Source organism: Thamnophis sirtalis, unplaced genomic scaffold (assembly GCF_051295495.1).
Source record: "Thamnophis sirtalis isolate CommonGarterSnake01/CBP01778 unplaced genomic scaffold, rThaSir2_p1.2 scaffold_1, whole genome shotgun sequence".
Taxonomy (NCBI): Eukaryota; Metazoa; Chordata; class Lepidosauria; order Squamata; family Natricidae; genus Thamnophis; species Thamnophis sirtalis.
The window spans coordinates 183159529-183179782 of NW_028261381.1; the positions used below are offsets into that span (position 1 = coordinate 183159529).

The 20254-nt window shown below is 45.1% G+C and overlaps 1 protein-coding gene across 1 annotated transcript; it reads left to right on the forward strand.

The window, feature by feature from the left end:
* Positions 1-4353: 4353 nt before the first annotated feature.
* On the forward strand, positions 4354-20254 carry LOC148049980 (vomeronasal type-2 receptor 26-like). Its single transcript, XM_087705986.1, has 9 exons — positions 4354-4404; positions 5388-5618; positions 6816-6910; positions 9076-9367; positions 9718-10306; positions 12588-12664; positions 13469-13598; positions 14191-15060; positions 20043-20254. The coding sequence occupies exons 1-9, from the start codon at positions 4354-4356 to the stop codon at positions 20252-20254; spliced, it is 2547 nt and encodes an 848-aa protein (XP_087562112.1).

Sequence of the window (20254 nt, forward strand, 5' to 3'; positions counted from 1 at the left end):
TCTTCTATTCTTTTATTTAAAGTAGTTTTTAGATTTTATAGGAAGTCCGTTTTTTTAAACAATAAAAGTTTCTCACCAGCTAGTAAAACTTTCTCTTTCCATATCGTTCCATTCTTTTCTGAGGCCGCCATGACTTTGTCTGTCTTGACAGACTGGAATTTTTATTACCAGCAGAAGACTTTTCCTTCCTTCTCTCGGAGATTTTGCGATATCCCCGAGATCAGCAAGATGTAATCTTCCTGTTCACCATCTCTTCGGATGGTTTAGGTCTGTTGGGACCCCCAAGCAATAAAAGTGTTGACTGCGATCTCAGAACTTTGAGATCGCACGTCGTCTCATCACAAATTTAGCCCCGCCCATTACAAATATTTGATTTCTTGATTTCAGATGCAGCTCGCTGTGACCCCTGCCCAGAAGATCAGTATTCCACCAAGGAGAAGGACCACTGTATTGCCAAGAGGCTCCACTTCTTCTCCTATCAAGAGACCCTGGAATACACTTTAACTTCTCTGGCTCTTTTTCTCTTTATAATCACATTGGCAGTTCTGGCAATTTTCCATAAACCTCATGACACCCCAATCATCAAGGCCAACAACTGAGACCTCACCTACATCTGCTTGGTCTTCCTCCTGCTCTGCTTCCTCTGCTCCTTCCTCTTCATTGGTCAACCCAGAAACCTCACCTGTCTCTTCTGACAAACTACCTTTGCCATTCTCTTTTCCCTTGCACTGTTTTCTATCTTGGAAAAAACTGTCATGGTGGTTCTGGCCTTCATGGCCACCAAGCCTGGGAACAAGGCAAGGAAACTCTTAGGAAAACCACTGACCAACTCCATTGTCTTAGCCTGTCCCTTAGTCCAAGCAGTCCTTTGTGCCACCTGGTTGGTAACCTCTCCCCCATTTCCCAACATGGACTTCCACTCCTTGGTAGGAGAGGCCACCTTGGAATGTAATGAAGGCTCAGCTTTCATGTTTAATGCTGCCCTCGCCTATCTGGGAGTTTTGGCCTTCGTCAGTTTCACAGTGGCCTTCCTGGCTGGGAAATTGCCTGACAGCTTTAATGAAACCAAGTTCATAACTTTTAGCATGCTGGTCTTTTGCAGTGTTTGGATCAGCTTCCTCCCCACCTACCTGAGCACCAAAGGGAAGTCCATGGTGGCCGTGGAGCAAAATGGAGTCTGAACTACGGCGCTATGAGCTGGTTAAACAAATGTATTGAAATACAGTATACTTGTAGCTAGAATCAGATTTCAATGTTGAAGGTTTCAGCCTAGACCCTATGCTTTTCAAGATATTTAAAATGACTGGGAAAATGAATTCAATATGTCTTTATTATAGTTGAAGTTAGAAAAAATTATGGAAGGAAAATAACATCTGAGAGAAATATTTCACAATTTGGCAACATTAACAATTGTGAACGTCAACTTTCAGAATTCTCCATCTGCTTGCTGACTGGGAAGATCTGGGAGTTGAAGTTCACATATCTTCAAGTTCCCGTGAGTGTTGAGAAACACTGTCACAGAGGATTGGATCAGAATTGAAAGAAGATCTCAACAAGCTGGATCAATAGTCGGAATCCAATTAGATCAATTCAGTAAGGACATATTCAAATCCTTCTTTTGTGTAGAAAAAAATCAAAGGCACTTGTTTAGGATAAAAGAGAGCATCCTGGGTAGCAACACATGTCAGAAGGATCTCTATGTCTTCAAGAATCATAGGCTGAACATCAGCTGACATGAGCATCTTGTTGCTGACACTCTGTTGATGCAGTTGAAAACCCCCCATAAATCTTGCTGTCTCAACAGACATAGAATGTTAAGAATAAGAGGAACCATGGCTTCTCCATATGATACATTGGTTAGACCACAGCTGAATATGGCCATCCAGCCTCCGAGAGAATCCAATACGTAACTGGCAGGGTATAAAATTCAGGCAGGGACAGCATACACTGAATCACACTACCAAGTTGTCATAAGAATATCCCAAAAAAGAGGACCACAGACAAACCACAAGCAATAAATCTTACTTTAAAATTCAGAGATTTATTTCATGAGAAATTTGGAACATGAAAAGCAGTGGTGGGTTTCAAAAAATTTTGGAACCTACTCTCTGGGTGTGGCCTCCTTTGTGGGAGTGGCTTGCCAGCCATGTGACCGAGTGGGGGGTGGCTTACCAGCCATGTGGCCGAGTGGGAGTGGCTTGCCGGCCATGTGATTGGGTGGGAGTGGCTCGGCAGTCATGTGACCGAATGGGAGTGGCCAATACAATGTCACTGAATTCTTTGCCCCAATGGATGATCTACAAAAAGAAGATATAAAAAAGGAAATGTATTATTTTGTGCACTTACTTCTTAAATAAGATTAAAATAAGTGCACAAAACAATAAATAGTACTACTTACTACTTGTATTTCAAAGGGAATAAATACATATTTAATTTTACACATGTTAACAGCTGTTGGAATTGTGTTTGCACAACAGTGGAAAAAACAAAGATATGAAAATGAATAAATATTAGAATGTGCAGGAATGAATAAATTGACAGTTATAATCAAGAAGGCTTTGAATACTTTTTCACATGGGATGCTATATTGCTATTGCTATTGCTATTTGTTTTATCAATTGCTAACTAACAGAAACAGCAATTAGAAATCTAAAAGTATGAAAGGAAACACCAATTATGTAAGGAAAGGTCACTAAAATGTATAAGGAAATATTATTAATACTTGATCATTATTAATGTGTAGATAACTGCTGGACATTACATACCCACACACACAAACTATGACAGTGCCAGGAAAACACCAAAAAATAACAATTTACCCCCAAAAGACTGCAGATGAAACCTGTTTTATTCCCTAACCCTAAGGACAGGAAAGACAAAGCCACTGGAATAAAAACCAACAAGGCATTGTGGGAAATTATAAAGGACAGTGCCAGGAAGCTCACAGGACCAGCAACCACCTCACAATTACCTAAACAACCAGGTATCACACAGCAACACACAAAATCTGGCAAAGCTGCCTTGCACCAACCTGGCCTGCCCATAGAAAAGCAGCCACCTTGAGACACATAACCCATGCACCAACCTGTGCACTGAAAAGCAACATATTGCGTCACAAATAAAACATTTGCAAAAAGGAATAACATTTCTTGTAACAAACCTTCTATAAAGAATAAATAAATAAAAATTCCCAAAAAATAATTAAAAACCACCAAGTTCAGAGAACACCAAAGGACCCCACAGTCCTCTCCCTCCTTATCTTTTTCCTTTTTGTCGTAACTTTCTCCTCCTTCTCCCCCAACCCCATTCCCTTCCAGCACTGATGATGTTACCTAGTTTGGTAATGAAATGCCTGTAAGAAAACCACCAAGCTCAGAAAGCAGCAAGGTGTCTATCCCCCACCTCCTTTCTCCTCCCGTCCCCCAACCGCCCATTCAAAGTAATCTAAGACACCTTATTTTCCCCTGCAGCAAACTTGTGGCAGCCGCCAGAGCTCCCTCCCTGCACTTTCTCGCCTTCCCTCAGGTGGAACTTGCTCGCACTCACCCTCTCTCAAGGCTCTCGGATCCTCCGGGGACGCCTCGCCGTGGAGGCTCAACAAGCTCCGGCTTCCTCCTGCTGCTGTTGCCACTGCAGTCTGGCTCCAGCAGACAGTGGCACAGGAGGGCTTGGGGACACAGCACGGCCGTTGCAAAATACCATCCGTACCACACCTAGGAGGTCCTAGGAGACCAGCTGCACCGCGTAAGCTCCCGCCCACGCCCCCGCACCCGCGCCCATGCTTTTGGGTGGCCTGGCATCTTGGGCAAGTCCGGGGACATTGCAAAGGCCTTGAGAAGTCCCCAAACCCGTTCCCTCCTAAACAGGAGGGATGCGAGCGATCCTTTGAAAGGTAGAGCTGAGGACTACGTCCAATTCCTCGCGGATAAAGTTGCTCAGCTTCGGATGGACCTGGACTCCAATTGCGCAGAGCCAGCCGAGGCACCAGGGGAGAATCTGGATGGACATCACTGGATTGATTTTCAAGCTGTTACCCCTGAGGATGTGGACAAGGCCATGGGAGCCGTAAGTGCCTCCACATGTGTACTGGCTCCAGCAGATAGCGGCACAGGAGTGCTTGGGGACGCAGCACAGCCAGTGCAGAATACCATACGTACCACACCTAGGAGGTCCTAAGAGACCAGCTGCACCGCGTAAGCTCCCGCCCAAGCCCACGCGCCCGTGCCCATGCTTTTGGGTGGCCTGACATCTTGGGCAAGTCCAGGGAACTTGCAAAGGCCTTGCGAGGTCCCTGAACTTGTCCAAGACTCCGGCCGTGCCGCGTAAGCTCCCGCCCCATGCTTTCTGGCGGCCATGCAGCCCTGTGCTATCAACGAGCCCGGGATCCTTGCAAGGCCGCAAAAGGTAACTGGACTCGCTTATAGTTTTGGGCCGTGGCAGGCCGCTCCAGATGGCCTGCCGTTGCCCCCCCCCCCGCCCCGCGCTTAGTTGCAGCTTACTTACCTCCTCGGAGTCGGCAGGCAGCAATAGAGAGCCAAGCAGGAAAAAAGGTAAGTGGGTTTAGATAAGGTTCTTAGAGGCGCGTGGGGTGATTGGTGAGCCAGCCAATCAGTGAACGGCGGGTGGGGCTAAGATAGTGCGGAAGGGAAGGGGGAGCGAGCAATAGACCGGCTTCCAGAGGGGTGGGGGTGAGCGAACAAGCGACAGGTCCAGGGCAGGCGTTCTGGAACTTACTTCCGGGTCCGGTGATGAACCGGTTTGCGAGAACCGGTGCGGACCGGCAGCAACCCACCACTGATGAAAAGCCAACATAACATGATTTACGGTTCCACCACAAAACCGCGTTCGACTAAAGCCGGCTCGACGAAACCGCATAGCTGACGTCATCACAGGGTGACAACAGCGCAGAAACAGAAGCATGCTGCAAACGCTAAACCTAAAATTAACCCCTAAACCTAAACCTAACCCCCCTAAACCTAATCCTAAACCTAACCCTAAACCTAACCCTAAACCTAACCCTAAACCTAATCCTAACCCTTAACCTAACCCTAAACCTAATCCTAACTCTTAACCTAACCCTAAACCTAACCCTAACCCTAACCCTAACCCTAACCCTAACCCTAACCCTTAACCTAACCCTAAAGCTAACCCTAAACCTAACCCTTACCTTAAGTTGAATCGGCTTGCTTTCAAAGCGCTATTTAAAGCGCCCTTCTTTCTCCGCGCTTGCTGTTGTCACCCTGTTGATGACATCAGCGACGCAGTTTAATCGGGCGCGCTTTAGTCGAGCACGGTTTTGTCGTGCCACGATGATTTACATCCATAAGACATTGCAATGAGGTCACGTTATAGAGAACAACGGGGCTAAGATCCACTGGGAATTCCAGATAAAGGCAGACAGGCAGATAGTGGCCAATGAACCAGACATATTTGGTCATGGAGGAGAAGACAGAGATGGGGATAGATGCAGCAGTGTTAAACGACAGCAAGATCAGGAAGAAGGAGGATGGGACACTGGAAAAGGTCCAGAGTCTAAAGGAGGAGCTGGAGATATGTGGAAAGTCAAGGCCAAAGTGGTCCTAGTGATAGGATCATTTTGGGCTGTGACTCCTAAATTGGTAGAGGTGCTCCAGCAGATCCCAGGAACAACAGCAGAGCTCTGGGTCCAGAAGAGTGAAGTGCTAAGAACAGGTAACTCACTGTGTCCATCCTTGTCTTACTTGGCTCAATGGTGCCTGGGGAGGAGAGACCCCACCCTGGACCTTTATGTGCCACAGGGGTCAGTGCTGTCCCCTCTCCTATTCCACATCTGCATGAGACCCCTGGGTAAGCTCGTCCATCTCCATGTGGTGAGGTATCCACAATATGCTGAAGATACCCAATTGAACATCGGTCCTTCTGGTAAATTAAGCAATGCTGTGCATGTCCTGTCCTTCTGTCTGGAGGCTATGAGGGTCTGCATGTGAAAAAGAGGCTTCTGAGGAACCTCAGCAAGACTGAATGGCTTTGGGTTTAGAGGTCTCCAGTTCTAGGACTACACCATCTATGGTGCTGGGTGGGGTTGCATTGCCCCAAAGAGACCCCGCGAGAACTTTGGCTAGAAGGGCCTTTTGACATCTTTGTTTATGTGCCAGTTGCACCCATTCCAGGACAGAGGATGCCCTGGTCACCTCTTGGTTGGACTGTTGCAATGCATTTCACAGGGGTCTTCCCTTGAAACTTCAGCTGGTGCAAAATGCATTAGCAAGAGCAGTTGTATTCTTGGTTGGGCTCATCACTGCTGAGCTTCTGACGGTCCCTCAAGCCTGATTATGCCAACATCCCTCCAGCTATTACTCTCTTTTCTGGTTTTAGTTCTCCTCATTTCCTTTTAAATAATTATTGTATAAAGATTTTAAACAAAGGCTCTTTTCATTCTTTACAGCTTTTACTGTTTCATTGTTGGCTGCCCAGTGTGACTTTGATCAAATTTAATTAAACCATCTAAACATTCCCATCATTGCTCACTCTTACTAGGGCCAAGGTGACTGCCACCATGCCCCACTAGCAACTATTCTGTCTAAACATACTATGACACGGGCCAAACTCCCTAATGTGTAAAAGTGTTCACTTTCAGGTCGTTCAAAAGGTCAACTACACCTTGGCTCTCAAGTCGGTCTTCTCTGTGGATGAGCTACAAGAGTCACAAACATGTTTTTCACTAAGAGGACCTGCAAACGACATTGACTTCCCAACAGATAGGACAATCGCTTTCCCCTCCAATTATCAGAAGAAGAGTAATTCTTCATGTATCCCCTGTGGATTATAACCCACAGAATCCTTCCAAGGTGAAACCTGCTTTAAGACATATTCTCGGAGTTCTCCCAGTGGTGGAGGGCTCTACCTTGTCTGCCAAAGAGCTAACTCTGAGGTTGGTGAGACTCATCTGTCTTTGTGTCAAAGCCCAGACACAGGTAAGAGAAAGCACAGTTGATACAGTATTTTATTGACTGATTAGTCTTGCAGCCTTATCATTAAAATAAAATACAGCACATAGTCTAATTTAAGAATAGGACAAATAGGAGGAAATAAAATGGTAAAACACAGATGTGTTAATCCAAAGAAATATCAGATAAATTTTCACAGAAGCTTCCTATTGTGCTAAAGCTCTGCTGAGATTTCAAATGTTCCCTGCAATTCAGCTTCTGCACAAACCTTGATTTCTCATCTAGGAGGGAAGGTGAGAAGAATGGCTGGGCTGCCTCTCCTCCTCCTCCTCCTGCACTTGTGCCCCCTGCCTCCAACTCCTGCTAAGAAGACTCAAAGCACCTGTGCATTACAAGAAATCTTAAGCAAAGAGGATCAATGGGAAATTTACAGGCCTGGTGATCTGATTTTTGAAGGGAATTTGCCCCGCGAAGTTTTGGTGGGGTCCAAATCACCAGATTTCCAAGGAGACCCATTTTCACGTAATAATTCAATCACGTAAGTTTCACCTGGAGGGGAAAAATTTGTGTGATTGTTTTCTTTCTTTTCATTCTCATTCTTGGAATCTTCAGATCTTTTCTCAATAAACAGGAAAGTTCAAGAAATAGTCTAGAATAGTCTTTCCGGAACTGTTCCTTAGGACAGAGCAAAACAGCAGTTTTTACACAAATTCTATGCAGGGGCATGATCTGTCTTTCCAAACATTTTCATCCAGATGATAATCAACCATATAAAAGTAAGGAGGGGAAACATCTTGGAAACTTTGCTGGCCTAGTGAAGAAATCGACTTATGATATAAATTTGAACTTAAAATCATTGAAAAAAATTATTTATTTATTGTATTTATTTATTTATTGTATTTATTTATTTCATAAAGCCTGTATTAGACAACAGATATAAGTATAAACATGATTATAAATACTTGAAATGGATACGAATAAAAGGGAACATTAGAACAGGGACAATAGGCACGCTGGTGCGCTTATGCACACCCCCTGACAGACCTCTTGGGAATGGGGTGAGTCCAACAGTAGACAGTCTAAGGTTAACGTTTTGGGGTGGGGGGGGAATGAAACCACAGAGTCAGGTAGTGCATTCCAGCCATTGACCACTCTGTTGCAAACTCTGCAATCAAGTTTGGAGCGGTTCCCCTTAAGTTTGTATTTTTGTGTGCTCATGTCTTGTTGTGTTTGAAACTGAAGAAGTCATTGACAGGTAGGACATTGTAGCATATAATTTTACGTACTACGCTTAGATTAAATTGAAGGCAGCATAGTTCTAAGTTGTCTAAGCCCAAAATTTCAAGCGTGGTGGCATAAGGGATTCTGTTGTGAGCAGAGGAGAGGAGGACTCTTCTCGTGAAATATCTCTGGACTCGCTCAATTGTATCAATGTCCCATATGCATTGTGGGTTCCAGACGGATGAGCTTTATTCAAGAATTGTTCTAGCAAATGTTTTGTATGCTCTGGTTAGCAGTGCTATATTACCAGAGAAGAAGCTAAAAGATTAGGTTAACAACTCTTCATGCCTCTTTGGCAATATTATTCCAGTGGGCTCTGGCACTTAGACCATGAGAGATGAGTTCTCCAAGGTCCTTGACAGAGTGAGGGTCATCTACAAGGCCATGTCCACCCAGCTTGTATTTGTATACTCAAAGAAAAGTTTGATCATTGTCCAATGTGGATCTTGTGAGGAGGAAAAAGCCCCCCTCAGCTTTGCAATCAGCAGAGCTGGAGAATAATGGTCCTTAGTAAATCTGGGCTGTGTGACACCCCCCCCCCACTAGAGTCTTTTGCTCAGACCTGAAGAAGCTGCTCTGAGAAAGGAAGAAAATGATCAGGGAGGAAGAGGAGCAACTGGGGAGGATTTCAGAAGAAGGGAGGGAGAACCGAGGGGGGTAACATGATCTGGGATGAGGATGGCCTGGCTTCTCTCTTTTCTCAGAAATCCATCCAAGGGCAATCAAGGACCATCCTTAAAAAATCCAAAAGAGACCAATGGAACTTGAGATTTTTTACTGCAAGGCCAGACACATATAAAGGCGAGGCCAACTCCACCAGCACACGAGATCTTTCCTCTAATGTTCCCCAATCTTTTTCTCATTATAGAGACCAACTCAAAAACTACCAGCAGTTCCTGGCCTTGATGTTTGCTGTCATGGAGGTGAACAAGGATCTGCTTCTCCTCCCCAACATCACCCTTGGATTCAACTTGTGTGACAATTGGAAGAGGGAGAGGAATATTCTCATATGCAGCCTCTCCCTGCTGTCCACAAGGGGCCGAATGGTTCCAGGATATAAATGTGACCAGCAGGACCCTCTGCTCTCCGTCATTGGAGGTGACAACCCCAAATCCTCCAGGCAGATGGCCTCCATCTTCAGCCTCTTCAAGGTCCCCCAGGTAAGGAGGCTGCATTGGATACAGCATGGAGCACACAAATAATCTAAGCACACACAGAAGGCAAGGATGAAAACAAAGGGATTGTGGGGGGAGGGAACACACCCGGGGTGAATGATTTAGGTAACCCATTCTAAAGTTGAATGATTTTTCTATTTTATATGGTAAAATACAAAATGGGGAACCCTAAAGTCACCACTTTCTTTTTGAAAGAAGATTCTCTCTTTCTCCAGCTCGGTGTTGGCTTTGAGTTCACTCAGGGAGACAGAAGAGTTTATCCTTCCTTCTTCCAGATTAATCCCCAGGAATCTGCTCAGTATGAGGGTTTAGTCCAGCTGCTCCTGCATTTCCAGTGGAACTGGGTTGGGTTGGTGGCCAACCAAGATGATGGTGGGGAACATTTTGTCTCAACCCTGATACCAAAGCTGAAGGAGAAGGAGATCTGCCTGGCCTTCACTGAAGTAATAAAATTTGAATTTGTCAATATTCTCGATCCAATATTGCCTCATATTTTAAACACCTTGTCTAAAGGTGAAGTGATTATATTTTTTGGAGACTACAGTAGCGATACAAATGAACTGATGGTTATGTTTGCTAATGAAACACAGAGATATACATCATTACTGAAAATTTGGATCTTTACATCATATTGGAAACTTAATGTGATCAACCATGAATATACGTTGCCATCTATAAAGCCCTATCATGGAGCTTTGCATTTTAGGGACCACACCAGGGATGTCTCAGAATTCAGCCATTTTCTCACATCATTAGACCCTTTCAACCCACGAGGGGACACGTTTCTCCCTTTCTGGTGGGAAATGATCTTCGGCTGCTTGATCTGCAAACCAGGAGAGATCCTTGAAGAGTGGCAAAAACCATGTACTGGAAAGGAGAATGTACAGAGTCTGCCAACTCACATTTTTGAAACGAGCATGACAGGTGAAAGTTACAACATCTACAATGCCATTTATGCTGTGGCACATGCACTCCAGGCAACTCATGGATCAGGAGCACGACCAGCCATGATGAGGCTTGGAAAGAGGATCTCAGATGTCCAGACATGGCAGGTAATCTCTCTGTTTTTGAATCCAGTCTGAGATCTTTAGAGCTAACATAGAGATGAAGTTCTCCATGTGTAGAACAAAAAAATAATTGAGTTGAAATGGACGCCGTAGGTCTTCTAACCCAACCCCATGCTCAATCAGGAGACCCTGTATCATTTCACACAAATGGTTGTCTGGCCTCTTTTTGAAAGCCTCCAGTGATGGAGCACCCACAACTTTTGAAAGCAAGCTATTGCCTGGTTTGATTGCTTTCACTGTTGGGGAATTTCTCCTTAGTCCCATGTTTCTTCTCTCCTTGGTTAGTTTCCAGTCATTATTTTTTGTCTTGCCTTTTGGTGCTTTGGAAAATAGTTTGGCTCCCTCGTCTTTGTAGGAGCCCCTCAAATATTGGAACACGGCTATCTTGTCACCTCTAGTTCTTCTGTTCATGAGACTAGTCATGCCAAATTCCTGCAACCATTCTTCTTAGGTCTTAGCCTCCAGTCCCCTCATCATTTCTGTTGCTCTTCTCTGCACCCTTTCCAGAGTCTCAACATTTTTTTTACACTGTGGCAACCAAAACTGGATGCAGTATTCCAACCATTGCCTTACTAAGGTTTATAAAGTGATATTAGAATTTCAGATGATTTCATTCTATCCCTCTATTAATAGAGACTAGCATTGCACTGGCTGTTTGGACTGCTGCCACACAATGTTGTTCCCTCCACGTAGACGAAGTTCCATTGAGGACTACATTTGTTAGCCAGGAAAACTTCACCTGGTGGTTGTGCTGTCTATCTCAGATTTTACTGGCTTTCCAAGAAGTTGTGCTTTACTTTGTCAAATGCTTTATTGAAATCTAAGTATACTATGTCCACAGCATTTCACTGATCTACTAATTTAATCACTTTGTCAAAGAAGTAAATATAATTACTTCATCATGATCTGTTTTCTCTGAACCCATGTTGGCTTCTGGTTATAACCTTGTCTGTTCCAGTTGTTTGCAAATTTGTTGCCTGATTATCTTTTCAAAGATCTTCCCATGTATTGATGTCAGGTTGATTGGCCTGTAATTTCCTGGATCTTTTTTTTTCTGCCTTAGTTATGTGACCCTCTTCCCATTATTTGTACTTGTCCTTTTTTTTTCTTCAGTTAGTCTGATTGTTCTTTGTGCAACTATGCTAGATTTCCTTGGTTTCCTTGGTTTTCTTTTTTAGTGTTATTAAACTAGACTGGGCATTTGTAACTGTATTTTTCAGAGTTTTCCATGCTTCTTGAGTTGATTTGCCCTTTACGATTCTCATCAATGGGATAGTTCCCTAGCACTCTCTGAGTTTGTTAAAATCAGCTCTTTTGAAGTCTAAATCATTGACTTGATTATGTTGTGATGGGTGGCCTGTAATATATGACTATGACAACATTCTTTTTTTCCTTTTATGTTGACCCATAAGCATTCTAGAAGATTTTACTCCTTGGCTTTGTGAATCTCTGTACGGAAAGAAGTGATTTCTAACATACAATGCAACTCCACTTCCTCTTTTGTTAGGTCTGTTTCTTTTGAGTTGTTTGTATCTGTCCATCAGTACATTCCGTCACTTCATCCCACCAAGTTTCAGGAATGGCAAGTCTATTTGCCCTTGTATACTAGTATTTTAGGTTCACCTTGTTTTTCTTTCTTTCTTTACCTCTTTACTCCCTACATCTTTCTATGATCGGTTATCTAGTGCTTTTTGCTTGGAATTGAGTTATAAAGGTCATGAAAATTGCTTCCCTTCCCACTAAATTTTACTTTAAATCCCTTCGCATAAGTTGAGCCCATCGTTTTCCGAATGTATTCCATCCAGTACTGTGCGATTCATTCCAGGACTCAACATGGCCAAAAATTCATGAAATTGGGAGGTGGGATGTATCAAAGCATAAAGAATGGACCTCTATGTCCACTGAAGTCATAAATCAGGGCAGGCAATGTGTGGCAAACAAATTCTTAGAGGTGTGCGAAAGTGTTAGCAATTTCTGAAGGTCTCTTTTCTCTCAGCTTCTTCCATATTTGAGGAATGTCCACTTCAACAACAGTGCTGGAGATGAAATCTACTTCACAGAAGATGGACTGGGATCTGCTCGTTATGATCTTCTCAACTGGGTTCTCCTCCCTAATGAATCTTTTGTCCCTGTGAAAGTTGGAAGAATAGATCCTGGGGCTCCTGCAGGAAATGGTTTCACCATTAACTCTGATGCAATTGTCTGGGCAAAAAAGGTGAGATGGAAGGTAAAATAAATCCAGTAAAAGACTCATTCTCTTCTGGGGATTCAAAACATCTCCCTGGCTGGAAAACGGGTTACAGAATCAAAAATTTGACAACCGTTTCATGAAAAAGCTGTTTTGCATGTAACATATTTGAGGTCTGATTTATGACAGATCAAAAAGGGTGGAGATCAGGAAGAAATTCTTTTTGAAACCTAGGATGCAGATGGGGCAGCCAAGAGTGGTTTCCGTGGACCATTCCCCTTCAGGTGGATCTCCATCACTGTTTCCTTCAGAAAAGCTATAGCTCAATTCACAATCCTTCTTTTGCATGCCAATCCCCAGTTCCAAACCCCATAATCCATTGGTGGTTTAGAGTGAAACTGGCCTTAATCCTTGAGAGCTTTTCCTGGTTTCTGCTATACTTGAGTTAACTATTGCTTTTGAAGATATTCCAACGATGGGAAAAAAATATACAAAAGAATAATTGAAGCATTGCTGAAGAGATCTATTTCTTTTCAAGTGATTTCCATGGATCATTTTTGTTCAGTTAAATCCTCCTGGTTATTTGTTTTACAAAAGGTGCAGCTTAATCAAAGCTTCCTTTGGCTGCTGAAGTTCTAGTTCCAATCTCCAGCATCCCTTGGAAGGTTGGGAGGGTCATTCATTTGAATCAGCCAGGAGATGCTCCTGGTTTCTGGTAGTGAGCAATTTCTTTTGACGTTATTGTGAAGATTGAAAGAGGAATATGGAAATAAATAAAGGAAGGATGTTAGTTGCTTAGCTCATCTCAAGCAATTCCCCTTTCTCTTTCAGAAAGTGCCCTTTGCCAGGTGTGGCATGAAACGGTGCCAGGCAGGAGAGAGGAAAAATGTTCCAGAGGGGGAGCAGGTTTGCTGCTACCAATGTGACCCTTGTCCGGAAGGGACCATTTCTAATCAGACAGGTAGAGCACACTTTCAGTGAAGATCTACCAGGGTCAAGGAAACCATTCAGTAGAAACCAATATCAATTGTGTTGACATTTTTGATAGATTGACATTCATCAAAATATGCAGATGTTTCAGAAGAATCTTGGTTGGTGGATCTAAACTGGCCTCCCCCCCCCCCCCCAAGCCATCCTTCTTTCTCCTTAGCAATTTAATGCAGGATACATTCGTGGCAAAATTCATGAGTTCCCAACTAGACTTTCTAGTTCTACTCTTACATCTAACTACATCCAGGAAAACCAGAGACCAAGCTTTTCATGAAGCAGTGGGCTTGAGGTTGAAGCTTTGATTTTCGTTATTTAGGGCGTGTTTTTCTGTCAGCGCCATCAGTCTCCCATGAGATAGACTTGTTGGAGAAGAGGGAGATCCATCTAACTATTTCTGCCTCCCCTTCCCTGCAAAATGATTGCAAAATAAAAAGTGAAGAACTTGATCCCCAAAAGGTGAAAACTTAACTGTCTCACAATAACTTGTCCCCAAGATAATCAATATTAAAGGACGATTTCTTCTTTTTGATATTCCATGAAATGCAAAGTACTCTTCATTTCAGATTCTGAAAACTGTGATCCCTGTCCAGAAGACCAATACCCCAACAAGGAGAAGGACCACTGCATTCCCAAGAAGAGCCACTTCCTTGCCTATGAAGATCCCCTGGGATATGCTTTATCTTCTCTCGCTCTTTCTCTCTCAACAATCACATTAGGAGTGCTGGCAATTTTCCTTAAATGTCACGATACACCGATTGTCAAGGCCAACAACCGGGATCTTACCGACATCCTCCTGGTCTCCCTCCTGCTCTGCTTCCTCTGCTCCTTCCTCTTCATTGGGAGACCCAGAAAACTCACTTGTCTTTTCCGACAATCTGCCTTTGCCATTCTCTTTTCCCTTGCAGTTTCCTCTGTCTTGGCAAAAACTGTCATGGTGGTTCTGGCCTTCATGGCTACCAAACCAGGGAACCAGACTAAGAAATTCTTAGGAAAAACACTGACCAATTCCATTGTTATAGCCTGTCCCCTGGTCCAAGTTGTTCTTTGTGCCACCTGGCTAGTAACCTCTCCCCCATTTCCCAACGTGGACTTCCACTCCTTGGTTGGAGAGTCCATCTTGGAATGTAACGAAGGCTCAGCTTTGATGTTTTATACAGTCCTCGCCTACCTTGGTCTCCTGGCCCTTGTCAGTTTCTCTGTGGCCTTTCTGGCTAGGAACTTGCCTGACAGCTTTAACGAAGCCAAGTTCATTACTTTCAGCATGCTGGTCTTTTGCAGTGTTTGGATCAGCTTCCTCCCCACCTACCTGAGCACCAAAGGGAAGTCCATGGTGGCCGTGGAGATCTTCTCCATTTTGGTCTCTGGGGCTGGTCTCTTGGCTTGCATCTTTTTTCCCAAATGCTACATTATCCTACTGAGGCCCCATCTTAATTGTAGAGAAAATATAATGAGACACAAGAATCTCTGATTCGTGCAGAGATTTGAAAATTTCATTTTGACTTTAGAGCATTTTTGTATTTGATTTCTAAAAAATATTGTGACATGAGACAGCAGCTAGTTTATTAAATCATTGGAAATCAACTGATGGGAGGAATCACAGACCATTATCATTTTATCATTTTATCATTTTATTGAGTTTGTATGCCGCCCTTTTCCCGAGAGACTCAGGGCGGCTAACAATAAAAAGGGAGGGGATACAAAAAAAGAATAAAAACAACAATTTAAAATTCTACAACAGCCATAACCTCGAATGGGGCTGGATACTTCAACAGCCCCAGGCCTGCCAGAACAGCCAGGTCTTAACTGCTTTGCGGAAGGCCAGAAGGGTAGTAAGGGTCCGGATCTCCACGGGGAGATTGTTCCAGAGGGCCGGAGCAGCCACAGAAAAGGCCCTCCCCCGAGGAGTTGCCAGCCAACATTGGCCGGCAGATGGAATTCAGAGGAGGCCTAGTCTGTGGGATCTAATAGGTCTTTGGGAGGTGACTAGCAGGAGGCGGTCTCTCAAGTGCCCAGGTCCGATACCATGTAGGGCTTTAAAAGTAACGACTAGCACCTTGAAGCGTGTCCGGAGACCAATGGGCAGCCAGTGCAGCTCGCGGAGGATAGGTGTAATGTGGGTGTACCGAGGTGCACCCACAATCGCTCGCGCGGCTGCATTCTGGACAAGCTGAAGTCTTCAAACACTCTTATAGCAATAGCAGTAGACTTATATACCGCTTCATAGGCCTTTCAGGCCTCTCTAAGCGGTTTACAGAGAGTCAGCATATTGCCCCCAACAATCTGCGTCCTCATTTTACCCACCTCGGAAGGATGGAAGGCTGAGTCAACCCTGAGCCGGTGAGATTTGAACCACTGACCTGCTGATCTAGCAGTAGCCTGCAGTGCTGCATTTAACTACTGCGCCACCTTGGCTCACTCTTCAAGGACAGCCCCATATAGAGCGCATTACAGTAGTCCAGTCTTGAGGTGACGAGGGCATGAGTGACTATCCAAAGGGCCTCTTGGTCCAGGTAGGGCCGCAATTGTTGCACCAGGCGAACCTGGGCAAAGGTCCCCCTGGTCACAGCCGACAGATGATGTTCTAAAGTCAGCTGCGGATCCAGGAGGACCCCCAAATTGCAAGCACTCTCTGAGGGGTGTATAATTTCACCCCCCAGGCTGAGAGATGGAATAGCTGGACCATCTTTGGGAGGGAGCATCAATAGCCACTCGGTCTTGTCGGGATTGAGCGCCAGCTTGTTCGTTCCCATCCAGACCCTGACAGCCTCCTGGCACTAGGACATCACTTCTACCGCTTCACTGAGTTGGCACGGGGCGGACAGATACAACTGTGTATCGTCCGCATATTGATGATATTTAATCCCGCTGGCGTATGATCTCACCCAGCGGCTTCATGTAGATGTTGAATAGGAGGGGGGACAGGACCGAACCCTGTGGCACCCCATAATTGAGGGGCCTATGGGTCGATCTCCGCCCTCCGACCAACACCGACTGCGAACTGTCCGAGAGATAGGAGGAGAACCACCGAAGAACGGTGCCTCCCACTACCAACTTCCCGCAACCGTCACAGAAGGATACCATGGTCAATGGTATCGAAGGCCGCTGAGAGGTCAAGAAGCACTATGATAGAGGAGTGACCCCCTATCCCTGGCTCGCCAGAGATCATCGATCACCGCGACCAAAGCAGTTTCCATGCTGTAACCAGGCCTGAAGCCGGACTGAAAGGGATCCAGATAATCAGTTTCATCCAAGGACCGTCGGAGTTGAAAGGCCACCACTTTCTCAACAACCTTCCCAACAAAGGGGAGGTTGGAGACTGGACGATAGTTACTCAAGATGGCTGGATCCAGAGAAGGTTTCTTCAGGAGGAGTCTCACCACTGCATCCTTTAGGAGGTGCGGGAAGGACCCCTCCCGGAGAGAGGTGTTAACTATCGTCTGGATCCAGCCACATGTCACCTCACCTTCTGGGCACATTTCAGTGAGGGGGACTCCTCCCTCCGGGCCCAGCCAGGTTTCAGTAATACATAACATGTCTGCCCCCTCGTCAAATATTAGGTCCCGGATGAGGGGAGCCTTGTGAACCACAGACCTGGCATTTAGCAACAACAGCCTGAGACCAGGGCCCTGACCACTCTTGCCATCTGGTCCTGGAGTGGAACTAACAGGGCCGGAAGGAGGGATCGCTGCGACGTAGCGGACCCTCCTTCCCCGGTAATGGCCAGCACTGAAGTTCCCACCGTACCTGCCCCTTCCCATCATGACCGTAATGTTCCGGCCCACTCCCGCACCCGTAGACCCCGTTTCCCCCCCCATAGCATCCGCTCTCTCCGGCAGGCCATTAATCTCAGTCAGTCTAGGACGGGAGATAGGCCGGGGCCCCCTACCACTTCTGCAATGGCACTCAGTGGAGGAGGCACCTGGCTGTTCTCCCAGTCCCCTCATGCATACACAATCACTCACTCATCCAGTCCCCACAAAGTCAGTTAAAAATTACAAAATACAATGACAATAAAATGATACAAGTGGGTACAAGCATCAAACATCAAACATACATCACATACATACCACATACATATCCCATACAAGAGAAAAGGAAGAAGATTGTGCAGATGTTAAGGAATGTGCAAGTTCAAATAAAGTTAGCAAAAAGTCCAGTCCGGTGGGGTTCGCGAAGGTATAAACGGGGAAGCAAGATTTCGTCTTCTCTCTTCCTTATGCGATAGATAGTATCGATGGAACTGGGATAGAGGGGTCCAAAAAGTTCCAAAGGGGCTGAGATGGAACCCCTTGATAATGGCGGGTGGCAATATCAACTGACTACCCCTCAATAAAGCCAGCCAAATAGATTCCCAAAAAAATCCAGAAAGAACCAGGGGCACAGATGTCAAAAAATGCCAGGAGCGGCCAGTAACGTACTCCGACCGGAGTAGAGGAGGGGGGCACCTAAAGAGACTACGGCAACTGAGGAATAACCAGCTGACTTGTCTCGTCCAGCGTCGTTCGAGTCACCCACTTCCTTCGATGACAACAGGTCTCCAAAGGACAGGCAGACACCAGGGCTCCTCCCAGTCAGCGAGGAAGTAGGGCCTAAACCAAGCCAAGACCACTAAACGCCACAAAAAGTCGATTCAAGGCTGTCTGTGGGGGGGTTGAAACGCCGGAAGCCTAGAACGCCAAAGTGGAGCCCTCAGTGCAGTGCTGCCATTTCCCTCCAGCCTTGCTAAGCGTCGTGAAGAGCACTCCGGCTACCGTGTGGGCCAGGGGACGCCCGGGAGCGCCAACCCTCCAGAAAATCGTCTATTTGGGTCCCCTGGATCTGGCTCAGCTGCAGGGACCCCTTTTTCTAAGGCTCCGAGCCAAACCGCCGGTTTATCCCGGCTTTTTTTCCAGACGGAGCAAGAGAATCCAGCGGCCATCCCCACCTCGCACATGCGCAACCACTAATCACCCACACTTTCATTTTTCATTAATCTCAGTTCACCCCAGTGAGGCCCCATGAATAACTTGGAAAAATGCTTTGATCTTGAATGTGTCTTATGATCAAAACAAGCTTTAAAAATATGTTGGGTTGGTTTCACTATGTTGGGTTGTGTTGAAGCATCTTGGTTTGCATTGTTCCCTGAGGGTTTGCCAAATTCCCTACCAGCTTTTTCATTCAAATGTTTATTAAAGTTCTTTTAATTCTGCAGTTTAAATGAGCTACCATATTTTGCTGTCTATATACTTCGTAGAGAATATGCTTTGTTAATAAACACAATCATGTGAAATTGATCTTAATGGATATTTTCCGGCTCCTACTCTTTGAAATATTTTTTATCCTTTTCAAATATTGTGAAGAAGGAAGATGGTTGGTTGGAAGAAAGGAAGGAAGTGACCTGAAAATGACCCAGAAAATGGCCTGAAAACAGCCAAACACCCAGCACAAACCAGGCATGCGCATGCTGGCCAGTTGGTCTTCGTGAGTGCCAGAGCACTGGAAAACAGTCTCCAAATGGGCCAAAAAATGGACAAAAAACAGACATTCTCCAGTTTATTTCCACATCATTTTTGGGTGGTTTTCGTAAGATTTTTCAGGTCATTTTCAGCCTGTTTTTGGACTGTTTACAAGGCCGTTTTGGGGACCAAAATGCACTGGAAATGGCCCAGAAAATGGTCCAAAAATGGCCAAAAACAGAGATGTGTGCACCAGCCAGCTCTGACTCTGTAAATCACTTTGAAACGTCTGTAAAACATGGTAAAGCAGTATATAAGTCTAAGTGCTACTGCTGTTGCTATTAACCCTCTCCTATAAAAACAACAAAAATCAGAATCAACAGATTTGAACTACAAATCAGAGAACTTGGGTGAAGAGTGCTACGGTACTTCTAGATCAGTGCTGTCAAAGTACCGGCCTATGGGCTGGATGTGTCACATGCTGGCCACGCCCACACCCAGGTTAGCAAAGGGGGAAAAAGTCCTGACACATCATGTGATGCCGCCGTGATGATGTGAGTTTCAAACCCCTGTTCTAGATCATTCTTTCCTCTCTCCCCACTGCAATCAATTTCTCTGCATATCACTTTGGATCAGCAAATGAGACCTTCCCTTATCACAAAACACAGTAGACATTTTCATTTTCTCTTTTGCATTTAGATCTTCTCGGCACAAACACAAAAATAATGCATGAATACATGGAAGGGTAGGACTTTTCACTGACCGATCCTTCAGTCTTTTTCTGATTGCAGTAAAAATTGGGAAAGAAATGGCAATCTCTCTCACACTGAATGCTATAATAATCATGGAAGTCCCCTATCCATATGAAATCTATCTTTGTGTATCTGCCATAGCAGAAAGGGGGCAGTCATGCCATAGTAGAGGGAGGGAGGAATAAAGAGGGTGAAATAATGCTCAAATATTTGATTTCTTCATTTCAGATGCAGCTCACTGTGACCCCTGCCCAGAAGATCAGTATCCCACCAAGGAGAAGGACCACTGCATTGCCAAGAGGCTCCACTTCCTCTCCTATCAAGAGACCCTGGGATACACTTTAACTTCTCCGGCTCTTCTTCTCTTTATGATCACATTGGCAGTTCTGGCAATTTTCCGAAAACATCATGACACTCCAATCGTCAAGGCCAACAACTGA

Excerpts from the sequence above, each read along its gene's own strand:
- LOC148049980 (XM_087705986.1), top strand. The coding sequence starts at position 4,354 with ATGCAGCCCTGTGCTATCAACGAGCCCGGGATCCTTGCAAGGCCGCAA. Across the intron at positions 6,911-9,075 it reads GCCAAAGAGCTAACTCTGAG|AGACCAACTCAAAAACTACC; the intron begins GTTGGTGAGACT and ends TTCTCATTATAG. Across the intron at positions 13,599-14,190 it reads GACCATTTCTAATCAGACAG|ATTCTGAAAACTGTGATCCC; the intron begins GTAGAGCACACT and ends TCTTCATTTCAG.